Source organism: Pelophylax lessonae, assembly GCF_965119305.1.
Source record: "Pelophylax lessonae genome assembly, chromosome: 7".
Taxonomy (NCBI): Eukaryota; Metazoa; Chordata; class Amphibia; order Anura; family Ranidae; genus Pelophylax; species Pelophylax lessonae.
Genome location: NC_138774.1, coordinates 241008376 through 241036261, shown reverse-complemented (window position 1 = coordinate 241036261; position 27886 = coordinate 241008376). Strand labels below are relative to the sequence as shown.

Sequence of the window (27886 nt, the reverse complement as noted above, 5' to 3'; positions counted from 1 at the left end):
AGCTCAGGCCTGCATGCAGGAGGTTGTGATTAGTAGAGAAAACCCCTCCTCCTCTAATGACTCCAGGGATGTATGACATAATTTGCCTTGGCATGGAACCAGGAGGTAACAGAAGAAACGTAAAAAAAAAAAAAAAGTATAAAACAAGTAAATAGGATATACTTTTCTATCAATTTACTAATGCTAGCAGCATAAGGAATAAAAGAGTCAATGTTGATTGAGAGTTGATAGAGAGTGAAGTTCCACTTAAGTGTTTGTAACCCTGAAAAAAAAAAAATAGATCCTGTTCCCTTAAAGCAGGAGTAACAGCACAGTGTTTGTGCTGTGTATCTTGGCCCCTTGTATAATCTAAAATACCTGGTTGATCCTGCCTGGTTCTGCCCCCCCCCCCCCCTTAAACTGACCACAGTTTATAATGGCTGCTGAGCCCCGACACCGTGGTTAGTTTATGTGTCTCTGTCATCCGCAGATAGCCTTTCTGCTCGAGACACTGCCCGCCCCTCTGCTCCGGCTGCTAAAAAAGACTATTCAATTTATACCATCCCATCCCTTATATAATAATATGTGTCCCAGGTGCCTGTGCTTTATTAAAAACTATGCCTATTTCTACCTCATCTCAGAGCGTCTTCTGGCGCTCATGTGACTCCTCGGGTCTCTGCTCATCTTTTCCCGGTTGACATCCGGTGAGAGTTCTCGGCCCCTCCAGCTATATCGGTCAGCCGGGGAGAGGAGAGAGCCAAGGAGTCACATGAGCGCCGGGAGGTAGAAATCTGCATTTTGTTTTATACAGCACAGGCACTGCGACACATATTGTTATATAACAGATGGGATGGTATAAATCAAATAGTATTTTATAGCAGCCGGAGCGGGGGGGGGGGGGGGGGGTTGTGGTTAGTGGGTAGTGTCACCTTCTGGGTTAACGTAGCAAGAGAATCTTCTGAATATTCTCAAATGGAGGTTTTGGAGAACCGAAAGTACTAAATTTAAATCCCAGGCAAAAGAGACCATATAGGAAATCTAAGAGGAAGACCCCCCCAAGGGACATTTGCAGCCACCAGGATGATTGGAAGATCTTCGTTCTCGATTCCTCACAGGAACTGCGGAAGCCTTAGCCGAGGATGATACTGGCCTTACTGTGTGGACGCCTGTGGTGTCTATCAGAGGACCTGTGACCTTGTCACGAACTTAAATATCCTTCTGTGGAGCTGAACCTGCTAAAGGATCTGCACTTAAGACTGTCAGAACGGTCTTAAAGGTGGATACCACCAGACTCAGAACCTGTATGCAAAATGGGAGAGAGAACTATCTGTGTGACAGCAGTAAGAGAATCATGCCCTGTGGTTCCTGAAGTTTGTCCAGAGGAAGGACCACCCTAGTCAGAAATAGAATCAGACCTAAGTAAATTAATTCCCTGGACAGGGATGGGGGGGGGCCGTAGGTTGTTCAGACAGCACCTGAAACTTTGCAGGAATTAAATTCGCAAAAGGAAAATCAGGGCCTAAAATATCTAAAAAGGACACGCTTTGTCCCCCTTTCTGGGTACCCCCAACAAAAACATTTTGTGGATCTCCTTGACACTCTCCCCTCGCGGAGCTGTGGTCTGGCTCGCTGGCCAGACTGGGATGACCACTGGATCTAGATTATCCAGCAAGTCATCCAGTCCAGTAGTTGATTGTAGATCTTACAGGAAAAAAAAAAAAACTAAAAAGAAAACAATTGCCAGGACCAGAGATCCCAGCAAGGAACTAGGTCCTTACTCCTGACTAGGCAGAGGAAAAAAAAAGAAAAGAAAAAAAAACTTAGTACCTATAGCAGGGGGGGGGGGGGGTATACCTCCTGGGACTGCCCACAGGCATAGTAAAGTTCTTTTTCTGCCTAGTGTCCTACTCCTGAAAGGGGCAGTATAACTCAATGGTCAAGAAGATCAGGAGCTGTGTGTCACCCACCTTACTGTGGGATTCTCTCTTGTGAACACACGGTGTGGGGAGCATACACCTACGTACACAAATTAAATATGTAAAAACAGCATTTCAATGACTTCTCTTCACAGAAGTGCTGCTGCTGTTACTGAAACCTTGTGTGTTTAGGTTTGTCTGCCTAAAAGAGAAAAGGGAGGGGGGTGGGAGGTGGTGAGGTGATGTGCTATGCTGTGTGAAGTCTTGGGAATGAGCGGAGAACCTCTAGCCCACATCAAAGAGGGGAGAATGATAGGAGGCAGATCCAGTCTCCCATTGTCAGTATGACACTCCAGAGAAGACTGTAGTCCCTCTTACAGGTAATTATCTCTTTAACAGAAAGGGTGCACTTCTGAAAGAGTTTTCAGTACTAGCAGCTCACAAGGATTGAGATTAGGCAAAAAAAACAAAAAAAAAAAAAAAAGAAACCCATACTTCTCTTAAAATAACCGACCAAGAGTAAACATGAAGATTAAGTTCAAAATCCTGATTAGCGAAACTTGTTCCAGATCAGTGACTCAAAGCACAAAGAAATCAGATTTACATGACGGCCAGGCAAAGCATATTTTTAGAACGGGAAGCCAGCAAGTAGCAGCTTCAATATTCTCTCGGTAAAGGTTTCTTAAATCAGATCATTTTCTCTCTCTACCTCCCTTGGTATACAGTAAGAGCTGAGTGTATTTTTTGGCAGGATTTATGCCCTGCAACATGCTAAAACATTTAACAGTCCGCTTCATACATTATTCTGGCCCAGAATTCCAAAGAATACACAAGCTCCTTATTGGAAGAGACATCAAAGGCTTGTACATACCTATAAGAGAAGGCAGATTCAGGAGGGTGAGCTGATTGACTGGCAGAATCTGGGAGGTCATCAGATGTCATGTTTGGCAATGCATCTTCCCTTGAAGGATCATGAAATCTTTCATAACCTGTTACATCTACAACAAAGCAAACACTAGTCAAACTGCTGCTAAAATAAATGAAAATGTCCATTAAAGGATAAGTCCACTCTAATACTAAAATCCCTGCATCTGCAATCCCATGATCTAACACTAACCTATTCTGGCCCTGTAAAGAAGACATCAGTATACATACCTTTTTTTAAATCGATCCGACCCAATCCCACGCTGAGCTGTCAGCCGCCGCTTTGCTGTTTAGGTGGGTGCAGAGGAGACAGCTGACAACAGAAGCCCCATAGTAAGTCTCTTGGTGAGGTCACTTCCCATTCTTTTTACAGCTGTTGTCGGCTGTGTCCTCTGCAGAGCTTCCACCGCTAGAGACCGGGCCAGATCGGCTTCAAAAAAGGTATATACTGTATACTGATTTCTTCTTTACAGGGCTAGATAGGTTAGTGTTAAATCGTGGAGATCTATAGATATAGGGATTTAAGTTTTAGGGTGGACTTATCCATAAATTTCACAGCACAGAGCTACCCATACATAATACACTATTGTATACAATGGTGTCGTGATTTCAATAACAAATCAGGAGATTAGGTAGTGCAAGGATGACGAACAATTGCATACGAGTGTAAGAACAATCTGTAGCAATCTTCACAAATATCTCCCAGTATAATAGAAGTATCTTTCTTTTGATGGCAGAGCGTTCATAAAAATGTTAGTTTTTATATCTGGCATACTCAGAAAGCCATGCAAAGAAAACAAGTCTGAGCCAATGTGCGCTGCTGTTTGTACGCACATCAACATTTGATTTTACTGATTGCAATACACCCTCCAACATGTATTGTATAATTTGGATGTGTGAACCCATCCAAACTGCAGTAAAACCATTCCAGGTTAGAGTGGTCAGCCTAGTACACACTATGAGAAAATTGGACAAATGATTGTCTGATTTTCCACTAAGGTGTGTATCATGATGTAACCTAGATTATTAACTTGAACGAAAATTCTCAGAAAATGTAGGCAAACGTAGCAACGTTCTGGGTCGTTCTTTGCTTCTGATTATGCACGGTATTTTCTATTTGATTATCCAGTACGAGTACTTACACATTAAACGAAAATTGGACGTTGTGGTCACGTATGATCACAACTTTCCAGCTTGCACCTTCGTTTGTTTTCATCTGAACAGTCAGAATTGGCTGTCGAAAGCACTACACTAACGAACAGATAATCGACTGACAGTTGGAAATTGTTATACGATTTTCTTATGGTGTGTATGGGCCTTTTGTATTAGAAGCAGTCATTTACATGTAAACCTGCAAATAGGCAGATATTTCATGAAGAATGATGGGATAAGGGAAAGATGCTATACGTTCTCATTTACACCAGTCTACGTTGCATATACAATGCAAGTTACATTCTAGCAGCCCATTGCTTTAACCACTTAAGCCCCGGAAGATTTTACCCCATTCCTGACCAGGGGGTATTTTGCGATTAGGCACTGCGTGATTTTAACAGACAATTGCGCAGTCGTGCGATGCTGTACCTAAACAAATTTGACGTCCTTATTTTCCCCACAAACAGAGCTTTCTTTTGGTGGTATTTGATCACCTGTGCGATTTTTTGATCATGCGCTATAAACAAAAAAAGAGCGACAATTTTGCAAAAATAACAATATTTTTCACATTTTTTTTATATGAAATTCCCCCCCAAAAAAATTGTAAAAATCAAAATGTTTTAACATTTTCGGCCAATTTGTTTTATGCTACATATGTTTAATAAAAAAAAAAAAAAAAAAAAAAAATCGCAAAAAGCGTATTTTGATTGGTTTGCGCAAAAGTTATCGCGTTTACTAACAAAGGGAAAGATTTTTGTCATTTTTGTTGGTTTTTTTTTTTTAACGCGTAATGGCGGTGATCTGCGATTTTTTTTGCGGGACTGCGACATTGCGGCGGACAGATCGGACCCTTGACTGACACTTTTGGGGTTACCAGTGACATTACTACAGTAATCAGTGCTATACATATGCACTATTACTGTAAAATGACACTGGTAGTGAAGGGGTTAACTTTTTTTGAGAGGGAGGGGTAGTGTGTGTCCCTAGGAGCGTGATTCTAACTGTGGCTTGAGGTGTAGGAACAGTGATCAACGGTCCTACATAGTAGAACCGTATGATCACTATTCCTACACAGGGGAGAGTGGCAGGTGACTTGTTTACATCAGCCGCCTGCCTTTCTCCCTCTCCACCCGACGATCGCGAGTGACCGGCGGACATCGGGTCCGGAGGCGCGCGCTCGCTCCCCAGAGCCTCACAGGCTAGTGACGTACCCATACGTCACTTTGCCTGTGAGGGGCTGACCGCCGCAGTATATGTACTTGCGGCGGTCGGGTAGGGGGTAAAATAACTTCGAATAGGATGCCAATGCACCTGTGCAGACAAACAAAAAAACAAAAACATTCCTGCACTTTTTTTGGGATTCAGTACACTACAATGCATGGTAGTAGGTTTCAGTGTGCTGTGGTGCGATTTAAAATCAATAGCCCCACAGGCATCAAAAAGCATAGTGTGCATTACCGCAAAACATTTTTGTAAATCTGCACCTCATTTGACTAAAAGAGTGCAGCCCATACTCGTTATACTGTCCTCAATGAAATGTTATGCTTTCTTCCTGCTTATTGTAAGAATAAACAGGATTTATCATATGTATGTATGCATTTTACCTGCTCCCTCATAAGATACAGCAGTTCCATCATTTGGGCTTGTTCTTTTGATAGCATTCCTGTACTTATCAAGAATGTCCTCAGCAGCTTGAGAATGTGGACCCAGCCTTGACACTGCGTCTTCTGAAAAGTAAAAATTATTTGTCATCAACAGGACTCGAATACTGACAAAAAATAAACTGATGAAGATACTAAATCTGTACCTGGCATGGAGAATCTGTCTGGCCCCAGGTCCTCCTTCTCCTTTTCTTGTTTTTCCTTTTTCCTGAATGGGATAGGAGCTGAAAAAACATGAGAGAAACAACATTATCATTTTCTGTTCTTGGCCTTAATGGAGATAGTGGTGACAGTTCAATAATGTAACAATCCAGATTTCTTTTTGTTGGGCCACACGCTGAGACACTGTCACCCTGCCCATGCAGAGGCCTCTGTAGAGATGCTATCACTTTACCCTGTAGGCGTAGAGAGCGTGTTTCTAAGTACTTCTTGGGAAAGTCAAAGTCATTTCTAGGTCAACCATACGCTGTAAATTAGATATACATTAAATATTTAGCAAGTGTTGTTCTTTTTAGAAATAAAACCCTTATTTTTCAAGTGGAAAGAATGTACTTGAAGTTTCCAGAATTGTCAGAAACAGGGCTATAGAGATATATATATATATATATATATATATATATATATATATATATATATATATATATATATATATATATAATGTTTATTTTTTTCTTCTTCTTCTTCTATACACACACTCTATTACCAAAAGTATTGGGACGCCTGCCTTTACACGCATATGAACTTTATTGGCATCCCAGTCTTAGTCCGTAGGGTTCGATATCGAGTTGGCCCACCCTTTGCAGCTATAAGAGCTTCAACTTTTCTGGGAAGGCAGTCCACAAGGTTTAGGGGTGTGTCTTTGGGAATGTTTGACCATAGAGCATTTGTAAGGTCAGGCACTGATGTGGACGAGAAGGCCTGGCTCGCAGTTTCCACTCCAATTCATCCCAAAGATGTTCTATTGGATTAAGGTCAGGACTTTGTGCAGGCCAGTCAAGTTCGGCCACCCCAAACTTGCTCATCCATGCCTTCATGGACCTTGTGTGCGCAGTCCTGTTGGAACAGGAAGGGGCCAGCCCCAAACTGTTCCCACAAAATTGGGAGCATGAAACTGTCCAAAACGTCTTGGTATGCTGACGCTGTTATCACGCAGATAATAGCGCTTAATCAAAACAACCCCCCCCCCCCCCCCACCAAAAAAAAATAAAATAAAAATTTTAACGTAGAACTATAGGAAAAACTTTGTTTTTCATTTTGGATAGAGTAGGGGAGGGCTATAACCCTTATAAAGGTTTATTTTGCCATCTTTGCTCCATTGGAGAGATTTACTTTCACTTCCTGTCCAATAGCCGAACAGGAAGTGAGAGGAAATTCCTACAATTTAAATGAAATTCGTGGGGACCCCAAGGTCACCAGAACCAATGTATCTATTGGAAGATTTCCTCTCCATTACTTTTCTGGGGAGGGACAATGATAAATTTGGTATTTTCTTTTACTTTCCCTTTCAATGATAATGATAAACAGGACAAATAGAGGGTACAGAGAGCAATAAAAACTGACAGGTGTTCTAATCCCTCTTCACTCTATCAAAAAAAACAAAAAAAAAAACAAAGTATAACTAAAGGCAAAACCGTTCAAGTTTACATTATTGTGTTGGGCGGCATTCATAGCCATCTTGTACAGCTCCACAGAAGTGATTCAGATATCAAACAATTACAAAATCTGACAGCATAATATAAATAACTTCTTCAGTACCTTTTGGCATTGCAGACACAAAGCGCTTCCTCCACCATGGTCTGTTGCGGTCTGAGCGTTCATCATCACTGTCCTTCCTTTCTTCTGGCTGAAAATATAAAAGGTGTATTTTAGGGTACTGGTTGTGATTATTTGCCTTCCACATCTTTGAATACCATTCACCTTCAGATAAAAACGCATTTTGAGACATCATCTGTATAGGAAAAAAAAAATGTGTTATTGATGCAGATGACGAACCTCTCCTCTTGAGGAGTCCTTGCTTGGTGAAGAGGATGAGGACTGTGAGACATTGATGGCTGCTGTTGCTCCTAAACCGGCTACACCAGGTGGCAGCTCCCTATCTTCATTTCCTATTCGGCGCGCCCACCCAGGATCACTCATTGGCCGTCGTATAGATGTTGCAATGTCTGAGCTGCGGCTCCGCACCAATCTCTCTGGGCAAGAGTGTCTCTGTCTATACGCATCAGAGTCCGTGGGAACAAAAACGTGGGAACCAAATATAGGCAACCGGGCCTCATTTCCTCCTGTTGTTCCTTCCAGAATGGGAGGATCTGGAGGTGGGTGTGAGGGACGAGCATAGTGGACTTTTGGCCGCACCACTGAAAAGGGGAAAAAGATAAACATAAATGAGAGCGAGACTACTCTTGTATATGTAAACCCTAATAAAGCACATCTGTTATTTGCCCCCTCTGACACACAATGAAAGTTTTGTTATATCTGCTCGATAAGTGCTAAGAAATACCCATTGATCATGCAGCATTATCTCAACAAAATTTTTACCATTTTTTTTTGAGACAGATCAAGCTTTCTTTTGGTGGTATTTAAATCACCACTGGGTTTTTTATTTTTAGCTATACCAATGAAAAAGACTGGAAAGTAAAAAAAAAAAAAAAAAAAAAAAAAAAAAAAAAAAAAAAAAAAGGGATTTTTGACTTAATGTAAAATCCATTTCTCTGATATTGATTGACGGACACAGCGCCTGGTCTTCTTAAGCATTGGGTTATACTGCCCCTACAGTAGGATGACACTAGGCAGAAAAAAGTCTGGCTACGCCTATGGGCAGTCCCAGGGGGTATACTCCCCCTCTCTGCTATAGGTACTCAGTTTTGTTACAAGCAGTATCAGAAGAATTACAACTACACAGAGGGGTGGGTGCTGTGTCCATCAATGAACATAAGAGAAATGGATTTTACCGTAAGTCAAAAATCCCATTTTCGCTTTCGGTTAGCGGACACAGCTCCTGATCTTCTTAACCATTGGGACGTCCCGAAGCAGTGTTAAACATGAGGGGTGGGAACAGCAAAAAAGAAATGCCCAAGGCTAAACTATAGCCAACCAGATAAACGGGAGCTCAACCATAAACAACTGAAGGAAAAAAAAAAAAACGAATACACCCTCAAAGAGGACCAGGTCCTCTAATCAGCAGCCTGCAAAAACCTTGTGGCCAAAAGAAGCATCTGCAGATGCCAACATATCCACTTTGTAGAACTTTGTGAAAGTGTGCACCGACGACCAGATGGCCGCCTTGCAAACCTACGTCACTGACACCTGATGAAGGAAGGCCCAGGAGGCACCGAGCGCCCGAATAGAGCGTGCCTCGACAGGGAAAGCAGGAACCTGACCCCCGATGGAATAGGCCTGAATCAGTCTGTCTGACTCATCTGGAAAGGGTCACAAAGGAAGCAGACAACCCTTTCCGAGGCCCATCCGTAAGCATAAATAATGAAACTCTGTAGCTGCCAGATACACCCTAATCGCCCGAACCACATGCAAAGCAATTTCCTTCGGATGTTTTGGCCAGAGGCACAGGGAAAGCAACACAATGTCCTCATTCCAATGAAAATCAGAGACAACCTTTGGAAGGAATGACGGACAGGGACGAAGAACCAATTTATCTCTGTGAACCACCAAGTAAGGTGAGCGACAGGATAACGCCTTAAATTCTGACACCCTGTGCGCAGAAGCCACCAAGAAGGCCACCTTCTGGGACAGTGTTAGCAGGGGAATATCCTGAAGATTCTCAAAAGGAGGCTTCTAAAAAGGACAGAGCACCAAATTGAGGTCCCAAGGCAGCAACGGAGACCGCACTTGGAAGGGCCAAGTGCCAAGTCACTGAAGAAAAGTATGCACATGGGAGCGTGTGGCCAAGGGCCGTTGAAAGAAGACCATTAAGGCAGACACCTGACCCTTGATAGTACTCAAGGCCAGTTTCTGCTCAACCATCCATTGAAGAAAGGTCAAGATCCGAGCCACCGAGAAAGAGCAAGGATGAACCCCAAGAGATTTACACCACGCAATGTACGTCTTCCACGTACAATGGTAGATCTTCCTAGAAGTAGATTTCATAGCTTTTAAAAGCATTGGAACCTCTATGCATCAGCACCTGGCGTTCAACAGCCAAGCTGTCAAAGCCAGTGACTGTAAACCAGGATGGAAGATTGGTCCTTGGGACAGTAGATCCTCCCTGAGAGGAAGCTTCCAAGGAACATCGGCACCCAGCCGCACCAGATCAGGGTACCAAGCCTGGCAAGGCCAGTCAGGAGCCACTAAGATGACCAGAATCCATTCTGCCTCGATCTTGCGTAGAAGTCTTGGCAGAAGCTTGAGAGGAGGGAAGGTGTAAATCAGACGATACTGACCCCACGGGGCCACCAGTGCTTCCGCCAGAGGATGCTGTGACCCAGCCACAAACACCTCTGCACCTTTCTGTTGAGCTGAGATGCCAACAGATCCACCTCGGGAACACTCCATTACAGACACAACTGATGAAACCTCTCCCGATGAAAGGACCACTCCCCTGGGTCCAACGCCTACCGACTGAGATAATCCTCCTTCCCAGTTTTCCACCCCAGGAATGTGTACGGCAGAGAGGGCTCGAACAAACCATTCTGCCCACCTTAGAATGCCGGCTACCCCCAGAGCTGTCAGGACACTTCCTGTGCCCCCTGGTGATTGACATAAGCCATGGCATTGTCCGATTGAATGCGCACTTGACATCCCTAAAGATAATCCGTCCAATGGTCCAGGTCCAGTCTGATTGCTCAGAGTTCCAAGACATTGATTGGTAGTCTGGACTCTACCAGTGTCCAGAGCCTCTGAACAGAATTTTTGCAGAGGATGCCTCCCCAGGCAGACAGGCTGGCATCTGTGGTGACCACTGTCCAATACAAAGGGAGGAAGGATTTGCCCAGCCGAAGCACTGGAGAAAGAAGCCACCATATCAGGGACTCTTTCGATCCCCGGGTCAGCCAGAGCGGATTGTCTAGAGACTGTGGAGTCGTGTCCCATTTGGCCAGACTCTCCCTTTGCAGGGGCCTCGTATGGAACTGTGTAAACGGAACTGCCTCGAAGGCACCATCAGGTCCAGCACCCGCATGCAAGTCCGGAGGGATGACCATCTGCTTGACAGCAGGAGACCAATTTCAGCCTGCAATTCCGGTTTGTCCAGAGGAAGGAGCACTCTGGCTAAGGCTAATTCCAGAGTCAGACCCAGATAGTCCAGCTTTGTGGATGGAACCAGAGCAGGCTTCTAAAAATTCAGAATGCAGCTGAACTCCTTCAGCGTTCGTATGGCGATTTCCAGGTTTTCCACCAGAGCAGTAGGAGACTCCGCTTGCAGAAGGAGGTCTCCCAAGCAGCCCAGTATGGCGATTCACCATTGGCGTAAACGCTAGCACCGGGGTTAACACTTTTGTGAAGACCCGAGGAGCAGAGGCGAGACCAGTTAATGCCACAAACTGATAATGTTCCTCTCCTACGGCAAAGCGGAAGAAGCGATGGTGACCAACACATAATGGAACGTGAACATGAAGGGAAGCATTGTTGATGTCAATAGAGGGAAGAAAATCCTGCTGATGCGGTGATGCCACCACCGTGCGAATGGACTTCACCCTGGACTTCTGCACCCAAACAAAGCAGTTCAGCGCCTTGAGGTCCAGGATGGGATGCGCCTTGCCTTCCTTCCTGGGAACTGTAAACAGGTTTGAGTAAAAACCCTGTCCGAACCGGGACAATCACCCCTTGAAGTAACCGGTCTTGTACCGCCCCAAACAGACCCTGTAAGCGGTAAAGGGACAGGCGCAAGTTGGAAGGAAAAAACTTGTCAGGGGACAAGAGCGAAACTATCTTTTACTTGGACCGAATAACTTCGTGGACCCACTTGTCTTGTACCAAGGGAGTGCACCGATCCGGAAACCAGCAAAGACATGCCCCCACCCCCAATACGGATGAGGGCGCACCTTCATGCTTAAGTAGCCTTGTCCGCTGGTGTGGAGAAGCCCACTCTCGACTTGCCAGACCAGGTTCCTTTGGATCCTCCAGAGGAGGCCCTCAAAGGCTTCGAGCCCTTGTCAATTGACCCTGAGGGACGAAAAAAATTCTTTTGAGCCGAGGAGGAGGGCCCACATCTATGACAAGGGTCCTTGCTCTTATGGCACTTTTCCACTGCAAGTACCGGCTTGGCTCTATTCGGCCCTGCTTGGCCCGGTTTGCTTTTCCACTGCTGGTACCGCATGGTATAGGGTCGGAACGGTTCGGTACGGTATAGGTTTGCTTTTCCACTAAAGTAGTACTAAGTTAAGTGGGTGGGATAACAACGGGGTGGGTGGGATTCTCTGACCAATCAGTGGCTAGTAGTGACTGCATGCAAAGGATTGTGGGATATGGTACCAGTTTGGTACCTGTTGGAACCACAATCGAGTAGGTACTGTTTTTTCAGAGCCGTACCGTACCGTTCGGTTCCATGCAGTGGAAAAGCAAACCTATACCGTACCGTACCGAACCGTTCCGACCCTATACCATGCGGTACCTGCAGTGGAAAAGCACAAAAGGGTGCCGAACCGGTATGGTTCCATGCAGTGGAAAAGCGCCATTAGTAGCCTGCGGAAGAAAAGGTACTCTTTCCCCCTGTAAGACCTTTAATGATGTCATCCAGGGTAGCTCCAAACAGGCGATCTCCTTGAAAGTGAAGATCAGTCAGGGCCTTTTTCGAAGTCTGGTCAAGAGACCAGCATTTGAGCTAAAAGACACGCCGAAGGACCACTGCCAAAACAGAGAGCCGAGCCACTAGGAGGGCTGCATCCAAAGAGGCTTCATCGGGTTTAGGTCTGGAGACATGCTTGGCCAGTCCATCACCTTTACCATCAGCTTCTTTAGCAAGGTGATGGTCATCCTGGAGGTGTGTTCAGATCAATATGTTGGAGGGCAGTGTAGTTGAGCATTATGGGAAATGTAGTTCCAAAACATCTGGGGTGCCAAGGTTCGCCATCACTGACCTAGGCCATCTTTATGTAGAGCAACAAGTCTTTTCAGATCCTCAGTTTTTTGTCATGAGGTGCCATTTTGAACTTCCAGTGACCAGTAAGAGTGATAACACCAAATATAACACACCTGTTCCCCATTCACACCTAAAACCTTGTAACATGAATGAGTCACATGACACCGGGGAGGAAAAATGGCTAATTGGGCCCAATTTGGACATTGTCACTTTGGGGTGTACTCACTTTTGTTGCCAGCAGTTTAGACATTAACGGCTGTGTGTTGAGTCATTTAGGGGACAGCAAATTTACACAGTTCTACAAGCTGTACACTCACTATTTTACTAATACAACTCCATAGAGGGGTGGGTGCTGTGTCCATCAATGAACATCAGAGAAATGGATTTTACGGTAAGTAAAAAAAAAAAAAAAAATCCAATTTTCTCTTTCATTCATTGACAGACATAGCTCCTGAACTTCTTGACCATTGAGGCGTCCCAAAGCAGTGTCAAGCATGAGGGGTGCGAACAGCAGGAAAAAATTCCCAAGGCTAAACTGTAGCCAACCAGGTAACAGGAGCTCAACCAAGACAAATGGAGCACACCTTGAACGACAGACAGGGGCGAAGAACCACCTTATCTTTGTGGACTACCAAATAAGGGGGGACAAGACAATGCAGCCAATTCCAACACCCTGTGTGCAGAGGTGATAGCCACCAAGAAGGCCACCTTCTGGCATAGCATAAGCAGGGGAATTTCCAGAAAATTTTTCAAAGGGAGGCTTCTGTAGAGCTGAAAGCACCAAGTTGAGATCCCAAGGGAGTATAGTGGGGACTGCACTGGTGGAGTCAAATGTCGAACCCCCTGAATAAAACTATGCACCAGAGAGTGCGTGGCCAAGGGTCGTTGAAAGAAGACCACAGAGGCAGACACCTGCCCCTAATGGTACACTCAAGTCCAACTTCTGCTTACTGTTGAAGAAGCCATCCTTGTTTATCCAGAGATCGCTAGTGATGTGGCCAGAATAGTTACTGCAATGCCACCCACCCAAGTCAGTGTCGAAAGATTAATACAGAGGAGTCGGAGTTGGAAGTACAAAAAATGAGGAGTCTGAGTATTTATCTACCGACTCCACAGCCCTGCACTAAAGTGCAAAAAGACACTGCCAATGGAGACCCCGCCACGCTGGTAACCCCACCCGGGTTGCAAGTGGATAACTGGAGCAGCGGTTTCTACTACAGTGATTTTCAGCTTCCAGGGGCATCAGCCAGGTGTGGTATATACATAGTTATGTTGGTCCAAGCTATGTATAAAATATCCATACCTGGAATTCAGCTTTAAGAGTATTCCTAGACATTGGTGAAGTTTCAGCTTTTGTGTGGATCCTGTTACTTCTCCTTTCCGCACAGGAGTGTTTCTAGGATCCAGCCTGTGCACATCTAAACCTACAACCCTGTTGTCACCATTCCCCACTCATCGGTCATATCAACAAATATTGTTTGGGGGCTTTTCCTATAAGTTGGAGGTTCACATTAGATAATAATCAGCCCTTTCAGAACATTTTGTTTTCTATTTTTTTACATGACAAAACAATACAAAGCATTACCTTCAGTAGATGCTGGAGCCAATGGGTCAAACATGGCTAACAAGGACTCAGTTTGGGATGCTGGGGAGGTGATATGATGTACGCCTGTAAATAAATAAGGCACATTACTTATTTTGACTGGGGCCTTCTGGAGCTCTTGGTTGAGAGGCTAAAATGCAAAATAAAAATACTACTGCAGTTTATTTTAGCAGCATTCATACATAAAATCTTAATTTAAAAAAAATAAAATATATAAATAAAAATAAACATAGGGTGTACTCCAAAGAAAGCACTTGCAGAGCATTCCGCATTTTTCAAAATACAGAACATTTCTAGCCCTGATTACGAAAAAAAAAAAACATACCCCCCCCTTACACTGAGAATATTGTATACATGGTCTTCCATGAATGTAAATCCCTGAGCCTAGATCTCATTAGGACTTGTAACTGGCAATAGAGCAGTGAAAAACCACGAGGAAGGGTGAGTGTCATTGTTCCATAGACTACACAACCTTCACAGAGGTCAACCAGTTGCATTTTACAAGTATTATGCAATTCTTGGGTTACTTGATTGATTTTTGGCATGCCTGGATTTACTTGTGTATTTTTACACTATATTGACAGAAGTATTGGGATGCCTGCCTTTACACACAGGGTTCAATATTGAGTTGGCCCACCCTTTGCAGCTATAACAGCTTCAACAGTCCACGGGAATGTTTGACCATTCTTCCAGAAGCCCATTTGTGAGGTCTGATGTTGGTGAGAAACCCTGGCTCGCAGTCTCCGCTTTAATTCATCCCAGAGGTGTTCTAGAAGGTTGAGGTCAAGACTCTGTGCAGGCCAGTCAAGTTCCTCCAACCAAAACCTGCTCATTCATGTCTTTATGGACCTTGCTTTGACAATGCACCAGTGCACAAAGCAAAGTCCATAAAGACATGAATGAGGAAGTTTTGGGTGGAGGAACTTTACTGGCCTGCACAGAGTCCTGACTTAAACATGATAGAACACCTTTGGGATGAATTAGAGCAGAGACTGCAAGCCAGACCTTCGCGGCAAACATCAATGTCTATCCTCACAAATGTACTTCTGAAAGAATGGTCAAACATTCCCATAGCACACTACTAAACCTTGTGGACAGCCTTCCCAGAAGAGTTGAAGCGGTTATAGCTGCAAAGGGTGGGCCAACTCTATATTGAACCCTACGGACCAAGATTGGGATGCCATTAAATTTCATGTGCATGTAAAGGCAGGCGTTTTACATATATACATATATTACACATATACACACACACTATAATGGCAGTAAACCTATTTTTGGTTTTCCAAAAGGATCCTTTAATACTCTGTTTAATCCTGGCCTTTATGCTTTCAAAAAGTGTCAAGTAATAGAACTGATTAAATTTTTTTACATCCTACAAAAACAATGTGTTTACTTTCTAAAGTTCAAGTACATGGGCTTTAAAGGGAATCCCCTGGGTGGTGCGAGGGGCTTCCTATGCTTGCTGTGTGGTGAGAAGTCTTCACACACGATGGTGCCCCCTTTAATTCCCAGTAGGCGTGAGGGCAATTCAGTAATTTTGATCTAAAGACTGTACCAAGATGAACAGCTCAAATGAAACAATCTACAACAGGCATTCTAATCCAGGGTTCCTTGATCTGTGGGTGATTGACCTGCCATTTCACGGTGCCTACATATTTCTGGGATCAATGCCACTTGACAGAGCCAGTTGCAAAAAGCTGATGATCTTTTTAGCTATCTGTAGGGATTGCATTCTGACCACCATTATAAGGGTTGCATTCTTCCCACTGACCACCAGTGTAAGGGGCATTTTTCTCAATGACTACTAATTTGTTTTAGCAGGGGTTTCCTGACACCTGAAATTGTTTCAAGGGTTTCTCTGGTGTAAAAAGGCTGATGTACAAGGTTTGTTTTATCTAACACTGCTGCATAATGAAGAAGGCCTTCTGCATCATCGGACTTTGATGCGCCGGTATTCATTCATTTTGCTTGCTTTCACCAACGGGCCACCACTCAAGAACAGTATGCGCCAGTCAGTCAAAAGATTGTTACAACCACACACTGGATTTTGCTTTAATTTTGGAGGTCACGTATTTAAATGCCACTTTTCAGAATGGATGGCTGCATCCAAATGTCCCCATTCTCCAAAACAAGTCGATTTGACTAAAGTGGTTCTAAAGTCAAAACGCTTTTTACCTTAATACATTCCTTGCATTAAAGTGGTTCTAAATGCAGAAGGTTTTTTTTTTTTTTTTTATGATCTTCAAGCGTTCTATGCTATATTTAGACAAAAATCCTTCAGTGTGCAGCTCTCCCCTCAGCCACCCCTTATAGTTACTTGAGCCTGATCCAGCAATGTGCACAAAAATGGCTGATCTCCCGGGTCTCTGCCTCCATATTGGCTGGGAAAGCAGGGGAGCATTGGCTCCTACTAATGTCAACCAAAACCAGTGGGGGGGATGGAGCTGAGCAGCGCTTTGTGTGTCTTATGGACACAGAGCGAAGCTTGGGAGCAAGCATACACGAGTGCCCCTGTAGCAAGCAGCAGGGGCCCAGAACTCTGGGGCGGGGGGGTTAAGGCTGCTGCGCTTGTGTCTTATGGACACAGAGCCAGCAACACAGCATGCACGAGTGCCCCAATAGCAACCTTTAGTAACACTTTAAATCTAAGACCACCTCATCATAGCAGTGTTTCCACAACTGCCCATTGTAGTGGTACCTCAACAATCCAATACCCAGATTTAATATCATTTATATATACAATAATGTGCAAAAATGGTGTTGGAGTCACACTGTAATCCATAAAAACACAAGGCTGACCAAGTTTAAATAAGAGCATCTTTACACAAACTTTGCATCTTAAATGGCAACCTTTGCAACTATTATCTTCATTAAACAATCCCTATGAGATGTTACCAAAGTATTGGCAACATACACACAGTATACTCCTTGGGGTTTCAGTATTTAGAAAAATGCTAATTTACGTATTAGCAAACTATTGGGATGTATTTAGTGATTTTAGCAGCAGCTTTTTATTTTTAAGAGAAAGTCCTACAGTAAAGCCAAACAGCTAAATGCACATTTGATACCTATACAGGTTTACTGCTTTAAGGTTTTGTTCAGACAGGCGCTGACACCCCTTCTGCGGGGCTTCCTTTGTTATTGCAGCATGCAGGCTATAGAGGTGGATGCAGAGGCTGTTCAAGTAGTAAAACGAAATCTCCTGCGCTCGAGTGATGTCTGATGGAGTGAAAAGAGGTGCACTACAAACTCAGGCATTGAAAGAGCTATCGGTCTTGCTGCCCCCTTAAGGATCAGATCAAGGGTATCCAGAACCAACTGGTAGAAAAGAAAAAAAAAGAAAAAGAGGGGCGCACCGACCTAGTGCATTACCATAAAACCATTTATTTAAAATATTAAAAAGTGTACAAAGTACTCACAAGATTGGTGTGATACAACACACATCAACATAGCATATGCAGTCTCCAAGGTAGGCTACCTTGGAGATGCATATGCTATGTTGATGTGTGTTGTATCACACCAATCTTGTGAGTACTTTGTACACTTAATATTTTAAATAAATGGTTTTATGGTAATGCACTAGGTCGGTGCGCCCCTCTTTTTCTTTTTTGTCTTTTATACCGGATGCAGAGGCTGCACAGAAACCGCCGCATGCCATAACTTGACATGCAGGCAGAAGCGCGTGCACTGATCCAAATGCACACAGTCTGCCTTTGGCTCCGTGCACCCATTCCTGCCTGTATGTTGAATATTGATATGCAGCTACATTCAGCTCTGTCCGTGCAGCCTCTCCCTCCACCTCTTCAGACTGCCAGCATGCAGCAACAACAAAGAAAGCCTTTTTTATCACCCAACTCATATTTTTTTCATTTTATGGCACATTTCTTTAAATGTTGCATTATGAATTTGTACTGAGGATTATGCTAATGTATAAGCACCGTACCTTTACATTTTGACAAAGAAAGCCTGTGTCTGCATCCACTTCTATAGGCTGTCCACACGCAGCTTGGGGTGGAGGGAGGTGCAATAACAAAGGGCCTGCTCACAGGACAAGTATCAGTGCCTATCTGAACGAAGCCTTACCAGCTAAAAACTTGTTATTTTTGCATTCCCAATCTTGTGATTTACACATATTGTCCACCCTGGACAGACAGGCGACACTGTGTTCCTTCATAATGCAATTGGTCTTCTAATACGGACAGTGAATCAGCACCCCCCTGTCTTAGAAGCTTAACAAGGAGGCAATAAAGCTGACCAAGAACCAGTAAAGGGATTTTACTGACAAGCAGAAGTGTGTGCATCACAAATACCACTCACCAAAACTGCAAATACTTATATATATATATAGATTATTTCTGGAGCCTGGAGCTCTAATTGAGAAAACTGCTGCTATATTCAGAGATGTCTCCATCGTACTACTTACTATGAACACAGTCCTCTACTTCAGGACTTGTTACTGAATCCTTTCCTCCAAAGTCAGAACTACATTCTGAACGAACGTCTTCAATCTTGTTGGGTATGTCCTCCGACGTGGCACTGACGCCTGGAATAAGGATAGGTAATTTGGCTTCTGAAGTCACATGAAAGTCTGAAGTTGAAGAGATAAGTCAAAGAAAATAAACTAGAACAGTTTAATACCTGACACAACGCTCAGTCCTGGGGTGCTGGGTCTTGAGCTGACCTCTCTCACCTCTGTGTCATCTGATGTACTGCCCAGCCCAGAACAGCTTTCCAGCTCTTGGAGCCTCTCTTCCTGCTTCGAGTCTGGTGCTTCTAAGAAAAAACGGCTTATGTCATCAAGATGTTGCTGCTCTTAATGAACAGCTGTAGAGCAACAGAGCACACATGAACCATTCGTTAAAAGAATAGCTTGGTAATGCAACTCACCAGAATCACTGGGAAGTACCTCTACACTCCATGCTTCACTGGTGGTTTCTGAAATCGTGGAGCCTGTGCATGGATCAAGCAGTAAAGAGCCAGAGCCTGGGAGACAAAGCAGACTACCAAGCATGTTCTCTGCAGCTGCGCCTAAAAACACAATGAACACACATAGGGTCAGTGTAACCTAGGAGCAGAATTTACATTCTTACTGATTCTGCTGGTAACACACTTACTATCCTAGGGCGACAAAAAGGCTTAAGTCAACCATACTTGGACCAAAATTTGGCCGGTTCAGCAGGGACTAGCTAAATTTTGATCCATGTAAGGGGCAGGATGATTGGATAAATCCATCGATTGACTTGGGTACAACCAGCTGGTCAAATTTTTTACATGTGTAGCACCTTCCTAGGTAGGTGCTAGGGAGAGAGTATAGTTTTTGGCTCTGTCTGCCTATCAGAGGAGCAGCAGGCAAATCTATATTGCTTTCTGCCAACCAGAGAGCAGGATCTGTTAGTGAGGTCTGCGCAGTGTGTTCAGTATGTGATTCATTGTGTCTAGAGAGTGTTTTACGCTGGTCCAATAGGGAGGCATGTTGGACAGTGGAGGAAACCTGACCAATGGATACATAGGCTTTGATACAGTCATGGTGATTGGCAGACACAGGCTGTCTCGGTGCATTGTGGGATACTATATAAAAGCCAGGAGCACATGTGCTGTGGGGTTTTTGGCTGTTAAGCAGAGTCCCAGAGGGAGCGTGGCGGCTGCCGCCTCCTCTGTAGCAGTGGCATGGGGCCTTGGGGTGGCCCCCCTGAGGGAATGGAGCTGAACCCATAGGTCAAGGAGAGCCGACTGAGGGGGGAGACACTGGAGACCCTAGAAAAACAGTATCGAGAGTACAGGGGATCGTGTCAAGGGGAATGACCTGAGCGGGGCCACCCCAAGAGTAGGATAGTCAGCGGACAGGTGTCGGCAGTCAAGAAAGAGGATACTAGGAGATTGTCCTGAAGATAATTTAGTTCATCAAGTCATCTGGAAAGAGATTTAACCCTAAACCCACCTAAGGTGGATTAACAGCCTGGCTGTACCGAAAGTTAGAAGTCCTCCATTTTTTAAATAATCTAGAGTATCCCACTATTCCCTTCTCCCATCCCTAATTTAGCAAATAAAATACAAAACTACATACCCCTGAACGGATTATTGACTGAGCCAAGAGGTAAAGTGATAGACTATGAATGTCAAAGTTGCTATTGGTAACCCAGGGGGACCCGTTAAGTGTGAAATCCAGCAGTCCTCAAGGGGCAGTGCTACACATGCGATTACTGCCGCAGGGTATAGCTGCTAGCAGTAATCGTGTTTTGCTGGATGGGAAGATACATTTTATTATTTTTTTTTTAAACAAATGGAAATGGAGCAAATTAGAAAGAAATTCATTATTAGTTTACATTCACTTTAGCAACACAACAGTCCACAGTAGTGTTCAGGGCTTAACCTGCATCCTGGAACATTCCTTATAGAAGGCCTTGTCCCTTGTCACTAATTAAAAAAACAAAAAAAACCCCTACCAAAAAAGAAGCACAGAAAAATCTGGTATTTTAAATGCAATGTATACTGTAGGGGATCGCTTTCTTAGGGAAGTCTGCCGTAATGTGAAAATACACTGTGCATACTTACACATTGTGTTAACCTCCTGGAGGACCATACATTTTAATCTGGCAGTTTACTTCTACTTTAGTGTATTTTAAAGCAGAACTAAAAAGGCACAAAAATGGATTTTTGTAAAATCTTACCGTAAAATCCTTTTCTCTTAAGCTCATTGACAGACGTAGTCCTCCTTGATTAATATCAACTCGGGTTATACTGCCCTCTACAGGAGTAGGACTAGACAGGAAAGAAAACGTTCTGGCCACACCCTAGGGGCAGTCCCAGAGGGTATATCCTCTCACTTCCTGCTACAGCAAATCAGTTATGTCACAAAGCAGTGTTTAGAGAATTTAACCCAACCCAACTCAAAAACAGAGGGGCGGGTACTACGTCTGTCAATGAGCTTAAGAGAAAAGGATTTTACGGTAAGATTTTACAAAAATCCATTTTTCTCTGTCGCTCATTGACAGACGTAGACCTCCGTGATTAATATCAACTCGGGACGTCCCAAAGCAGTGCCACAAATGAGGGGTGGGAAAATGGAAATCAAAATCCAATCTAGAAGGCCCAACCGGGGCCAACTAGAAGTTTTAAAGGCTCATCAATCACAGGATGAGACTCAACTGAAATTCCAAAACGGAAAAAAAACCTTGAGGTAGACCACCGGTCTCCTCAAATTGCGGCCTGCAAAACCTTGCGGCCAAATGAGGCATCCGCCGATGCCATCACATCAACTTTATAAAATTTTGTAAAGGTATGAACCGACGACCAGGTAGCCGCCTTGCACACCTGGACCACTGACGCCTGATGGCGGTAGGCCCAGGAAGTACTGAGCGCTCGAGTGGAGTGCGCCTTAACAGGGAACGGAGGATTCCGACCCTTCATAGAATAAGCCTGTACCACTGTCTGTCTAATCCATTTGGAGATAGTCGCGGCAGATGCAGGCAACCCCTTTCTGGGGCCATCCGTGATCACAAAAAGTGAATCCGTCTTACGGAACGATTCCGTAGTCTTCAGGTATTCCCTGATTGCCCGAACCACATCCAAGGAATGCAACGCATATTCCTGAGGATGATTGGGCTTAGGACACAAGGAAGGTAGCACAATATCTTCATTCAGATGAAAATCTGAAACCACCTTAGGAAGAAAGGATGGCTTCGGATGAAGAACTACCTTATCCCTATGAACCACTAGATATGGGGAATGGCATGATAAGTTCTGACACCCTGCGTGCAGAAGTAATAGCCACCAAGAAGGCCACCTTCTGGGATAATGTAAGCAAGGGAATCTCCCTGATATTTTCAAAGGGAGGTTTCTGAAGAACCGACAAACACCAAATTAAGATCCCAAGGCGGTAGCGGAGCCAAGTGCCGCACCCCCTGGACACCAAGGAATGAGTAGCCCAAGGCTTCTGAAAGAAGATTGCTAATGCTGAAACCTGACCCTTGATAGTGCTCAAGGATAGTTTTTGCTCAACCCCCTTTTGCAGAAAAGCCAAGATTCGGGTCACCGAATAGGTACGTGGGGGAAATTCCAAAGATTCACACCACGCGATACAAGTCTTCCATGTGCGATAATAGACTTTGCTGGAAGTCGCTTTCCTTGCTTTAATAGAGTAGGAATAACTGAAGCTGACAACCCTCTGTCCTTCAGTACCTGGGTCTTAATAGCCAGGCCATTAAAACCAGCGACTGTAAAGCACGATGGAAGATCGGTCCTTGAGACCGCAGATCCTCCCTGAGAGGAAGTCTCCAAGGAGCGTCCGCGACTAGCCTGTCCAAGTCGGCGTACCCGGCTTGACGAGGCCAGCTCGGAATTTCCAGGATAACTGGAGTTCCCTCCATCTCTATCCTGCGGAGAAATCTCAGCAGCAATTTGAGAGGGGGGAAGACATATAGTAGCTGATACTGCCTTTACAGGCCGTTCAGCGCGTCTGCTGCGTCCGCTAGAGGATCGCGGGTGCGAGCCCTGTTGAGCCAACCTACCAACAGATCCATATCCGGGGTGCCCCAATGAAGGGACAGCTGGTGAAATACCTCTGGATGAAGAGACTATTCCTCTTGATCCAGAATCTGACGGCTGAAATAATCTGCCTGTCCACCCCCATGATAAATATCGTGGAGAGAACTAGAACAACTGTTCCCCCAATAAGAATGTTGGCCACTTCTATGGCCGCCAGGGCACTCTTGGTGCCCCTTGGTGATCGACCTAAGTCATGACCGTGGCATAGTCCGATTGGATCCGAACCGGGCTGCCCTGGAGCTGCTCGGTCCAGTAAATCAGACAAAGTCTGATCGCTCTCAGTTCCAACACATTTATCGGTAACCTGGAATTTATCAGAAGAAATGACTTCCCCTGGCTGAGCATCGGAGACCGAAGCCACCAGACCAGAGCCTCCCTGGTCCGCTCACTCAATCGGATCCGATTGTCCAGGGAATTGGGATTCCGATTCCATATGAGAAGAATCTCCTCTTTGGAGAATTCGGGTATGAGACTGGGCAAACGGTACTGCCTCTAAGGAGGCGACCATCAATCCCAGCCAGTTGACGGACAGCAACATCCGAATCATTGACTGAATCTTCTGGAGTTTCTCCGCATGGAGAAACACTCTTGCCAAGGATGTATCCAAAATTAGGCCCAGATAGTTCAATCTCCTGGTGGGAACCAGGGATGATCTTTGGGAAAAGCAACGAAAACGCTGATGTCCTGCGAAGATGGGGATATAAGGATAGGCATCCTAAATGTCTATGGACGCCAGGAAATCCCCCTGATGCAGGGAGGCCACCACTGTATGGATGGACTCCCATCTCTTCCAAGACCAGAATTGGACGCACCTAGCCCTTTTTCCTGGGCATTGTGAACAGGTTCGACTAGAACTCCTCCAAGGAATGGGAACTACCACTGCTTGTTGTATCAAGCTGTCCCCCGCAAAGCTTTTAAGCGACCCGGGGATGTCGACTATTGGAAGGGAAGAATCGCACCGGTGGAAGTGATCGAAACTCGATCTTGTATCCCGACCATATGACCTTGCGAACCCCTTTATCAGGGATTCTGGAAAGCCCTGGATCCGGAAACCGGTGAAGACGTCCCCCCACCCTAGAGATGGGTGGGGCCCATTCTGTCAATCCAACGGGATAACAGTGGCTTTATTTAGTCTGGAAATCGGTGAGTCCCCTATTGGTGGTACCGTCCATCTTTGTAATGAGGGATTCCTCAAAATGATAGCGCCTAGCCATGCGTTTGGAGGGACTGCAATGACCAGCTCAGAATCCGTATCTGAGGTATCAGATGACATAGGGGTAGGCGGGGGTCGCTCTTCTTGACCCCCGTCCCTGACAGGCTACCTCCACCCGGGATACCAAAGACTCCAAAACTGCTGATAATGCATCATCACAAGTGGGGTACTGGAGGGTCCTGCGGCCACCCTGAGGGGATCAGGTGGGGATACATGTGTGGCAGGGTTCATGTAACAAGACACTTGCCAGCAAACACAAAAAAATTAATTGCAAGAAAAAAACATTTTTTTTTTTTCCTTTTTTTTTTTAACTTAGTCCCCCAGCGCAGTAGCGCCCCTCAGTCTACCTGCTTGGACCCATCAGAAAAAGAGAGAGAGAGAGAGACCCCAAGGCTCACCTGATGCACAGAAGTTTCTTATCAACCTGCTTCCAGCACTGTCTGTTACAGACAGGAAGTCTTTGGCTTGCTTTCCCTGGGCCAAGGAGGCGGCTCCGCCCCTTTACACGCCTTCCGGTGCCTCCCAATTACTCCACGAGGTGTTTGGTCACCTCAAACATGGCCGCCCCCAGTCACGAGGCTACGCCAATATGGCGGCCTCGTGCGATCTGCAGGAAAATGGCGGCGGCCTGTGTAGGATAGCGGCGGCTTGCAAGTTAGCAGCGGCCTGCGGGATGTGTGCATCCTGTGCGGCCTGCGGAAGTGCCTCGGCCTGCGGGAGGTGTCCTCGGCCTGCGGGAGGCTGTGCGGCCTGTGGAAGTGACCGGCTTTCTGGAGGGATGGCGATCTGTGGCTGCAGTAACTCAGGCATAGGCATCGGCCTGTGTACACACTAGACAGGTAGGATACCTCTATACCTCAATAGTAATGCCTTTTAGTAGTCTGCCACTGACTTCAGTCATATAGTGACTTTAGATAGTCAGCTCCCAAACCAAGCCTCCTGGTTTCTATTCACAAAAATCACACTCAAATTGGGGGATCTGTGACCTGTTATAGGATAGAGGGGAGACCCAGAAAACCGAGTGTCCGACCATTCCAGAGAGGGGCCCGCGTCCACCAACAAACCCGACAGGGGGAGAGGGGGGAACATTCTACTCACCATACCGGAACCAGGCGGGCGCCAACTCCTGACAGAACCCCTCTCCACTGGGGTGGGGGGGGCTGTCGACCAATACGGACGCCGTGACTCTGTAGGTCATTGGCGTCCAGGCGAGACGTTTAACTCGCAGGGTCAGTCCCTGTCCAGTGGGACTATGTCGCGGCCGACCCAGCGCGGAGCTATGGCCTGCATGCGCTCGTAGGCTGAACTGGGGTGACCACTGGATCTCAACATCCAGCCCGTCGACCCAGCGCGGAGCTATGGCCTGCATGCGCTCGTAGGCTGAACTGGGGTGACCACTGGATCTCAACATCCAGCCCGTCGCCCAGTTTCAGCGTACTTGCTTGAAGATCTCACAGGAACACTGGAGAAAAAAGCTGTCTAAAAAAAGTATTTCTAAAAAAATCCTGCCAGGACCGAAGATCCTAGCAAGGAATCTAGGTCCTTACTCCTAACTAGACAGAAAAAAACTGATTTGCTGTAGCAGGAAGTGAGAGGATATACCCTCTGGGACTGCCCCTAGGGTGTGGCCAGAACGTTTTCTTTCCTGTCTAGTCCTACTCCTGTAGAGGGCAGTATAACCCGAGTTGATATTAATCAAGGAGGACTACGTCTGTCAATGAGCGACAGAGAAATACTTGTTTTTGCTCTAACAGTATGATCCCAGCAAGGTCCCCCCACCAGCATCATCTACCTGGGTTCTTCTGGTGCCAATCCTCAGTTGTTTTGATTTGCTGGCACGGGGTGACATCATTCCCAAACTTGAGGGTGGGGGGGGGGGGGTGCTGTCATCCTGACACAGTGGCAGTGTCTTGGAATGTAAAGCGAGCTGGGCATACACAGCTCAGTGTACATTCTGCAGAGGATTTGAAGAGGCAGTATGTGTATTTTATTGCAGAAGGGAAACTGCATGTCCCTTCTGCAATAATAAGCCTGCAAACATAGGTTACATTTACTTCTGCTTTAAGGGATGTCTCCTGGTTGGCCCTTTTTCCTTATGACCAAACTAACATATTAACTTATTGATACGATCTGCTGACTTGGGTGAGAAGTACTCAGCAGAGCCTTTCTGATAGTACAGAGCCCGTCCGTCTTGTACCAAAAGAAAAAGATTCTGTAAATGCCACCCCCAACTAAAGAAAATGTAAACCATTACCTTGTAAATAACCCAGTTAGATATAGAAATGAAAGGCAAAACATTTGTATCTACATATAAAAAAAAAATAAAAATCATAATTACCTTTTTTTTTTTTTCTTAAATGTGATTACAATCCCATTTAATTGGAAAGCAAAGGATTGGCAGGAACACCAGGGATTTCACACAAATGAAGCAATACAAAGAACAGGATACTTTCTCATACAAGTACATGGTACAGCAGGCGCATAACCGCAATATAAAATGTTGGGTTTACAAATTCTTTAACCACTTAAGCCCCGGAGGATTTGGCTGCTAAACGACCAGAGGGTATTTTGCGATTCGGCACTGCGTGACTTTAACGGACAATTGCGCGGTCGTGCAACGCTGTACCTAAACGAATTTGGCGTCCTTTTTTTCCCACAAACAGAGCTTTCTTTTGGCGGTATTTGATCACCTGTGCGATTTTTTGATCACGCGCTATAAACAAAAAAAGAGCGTAAATTTTGCAAAAATAGCAATATTTTTCCCTTTTTTTTATATGAAATTCCCCCAAAAAAAAATGTAAAAATCAAAATTTTTTAATATTTTCGGCCAATTTGTTTTATGCTACCTATGTTTGGTAAAAAAAAAAATCGCAAAAAGCGTATTTTGATTGGTTTGCGCAAAAGTTATTGCGTTTACTAACAAAGGGAAAGATTTTTGTCATTTTTGTTGTTTTTTTTTTTTAACGCGTAATGGCGGCGATCTGCGATTTTTTTTGCGGTACTGCGACATTGCGGCGGAAAGATCGGACCCTTGACTGACATTTTTGACACTTTTGGGGTTACCAGTGACATTTCTACAGTAATCAGTGCTATATATATGCACTGTTACTGTAAAAATACACTGGTAGTGAAGGGGTTAACTTTATTTGAGAGGGAGGGGCTGTGTGTGTCCCTAGGGGCGTGATTCTAACTGTGATTGGCTGTGGCTTCAACTGTATGCAGAGTGATCAATGGATCTACATAGTAGATCCATGTGATCAGCTCTCATACAGAGAGGAGAATGACAGGCAGCTTGTTTACACAAGCTGCCTGACTTTCTCCCTCTCCCCCGCCGATCGCAGAGTGGCCGGCGGCGATCGGGTCCGCCGGTCACACGCGCGGAGGGGTCCGTGACCACGCGGGAGCGCGCCTCCGGCGGCGCGCGCTCGCTCCCTAAACCCTCACAGGCGAGCGACGTAGACCTACGTCACTTTGCCTGTGAGGGGCTGACCGCCGCCGTAGATAGTCGTGCGGCGGTCGGCAAGTGGTTAAAGCGTAACTCCACTTTGGTTGAGAAAAAAACATTCCCACCTAAGTGATATGTACATTACAAGGATTAGAACAACTTTTGTTGTAGATTCCTATCTTTTAATATTCTAAATATACACTGAGCCCCGTGTATAATGGGAGTGGTTTCATCATCAGATTATCAATCAGCTGTGAAGCTGCAGGGCACCAATGAGGAAATCTGCTGGGCCTGCATCCCTTTAGACGTGTTCCTATTGGGAGTGAGTATCTCACCAAAAAAATTGAATTTTTTACTTACAATAAGATCCATTTCTCTGAGTCCACCGACGGATGTAGATGGTGCTTTAAATCATAGAC

General features: G+C 45.1%; 1 protein-coding gene across 3 annotated transcripts in view; it reads right to left on the bottom strand.

Annotated features, from left to right (window-relative positions):
• The window catches only part of GAPVD1 (GTPase activating protein and VPS9 domains 1), a 284263-nt gene that overhangs the window by 43676 nt on the left and 212701 nt on the right, over positions 1-27886 (bottom strand). For 2 of the 3 annotated variants that reach the window (XM_082263587.1, XM_082263588.1), the window contains exons 8-16: positions 19153-19293; positions 18904-19035; positions 18689-18808; positions 14248-14331; positions 7625-7986; positions 7388-7475; positions 5779-5856; positions 5576-5698; positions 2767-2893 (exon numbers count right to left, since the gene is read on the bottom strand). In XM_082263587.1, the coding sequence (XP_082119713.1) occupies positions 2767-2893; positions 5576-5698; positions 5779-5856; positions 7388-7475; positions 7625-7986; positions 14248-14331; positions 18689-18808; positions 18904-19035; positions 19153-19293 (1255 nt within the window). Of the gene's footprint in view, positions 1-2766; positions 2894-5575; positions 5699-5778; positions 5857-7387; positions 7476-7624; positions 7987-14247; positions 14332-18688; positions 18809-18903; positions 19039-19152; positions 19294-27886 lie in introns of all 3 variants that reach the window. The other variant, XM_082263589.1, reaches the window with a different exon arrangement.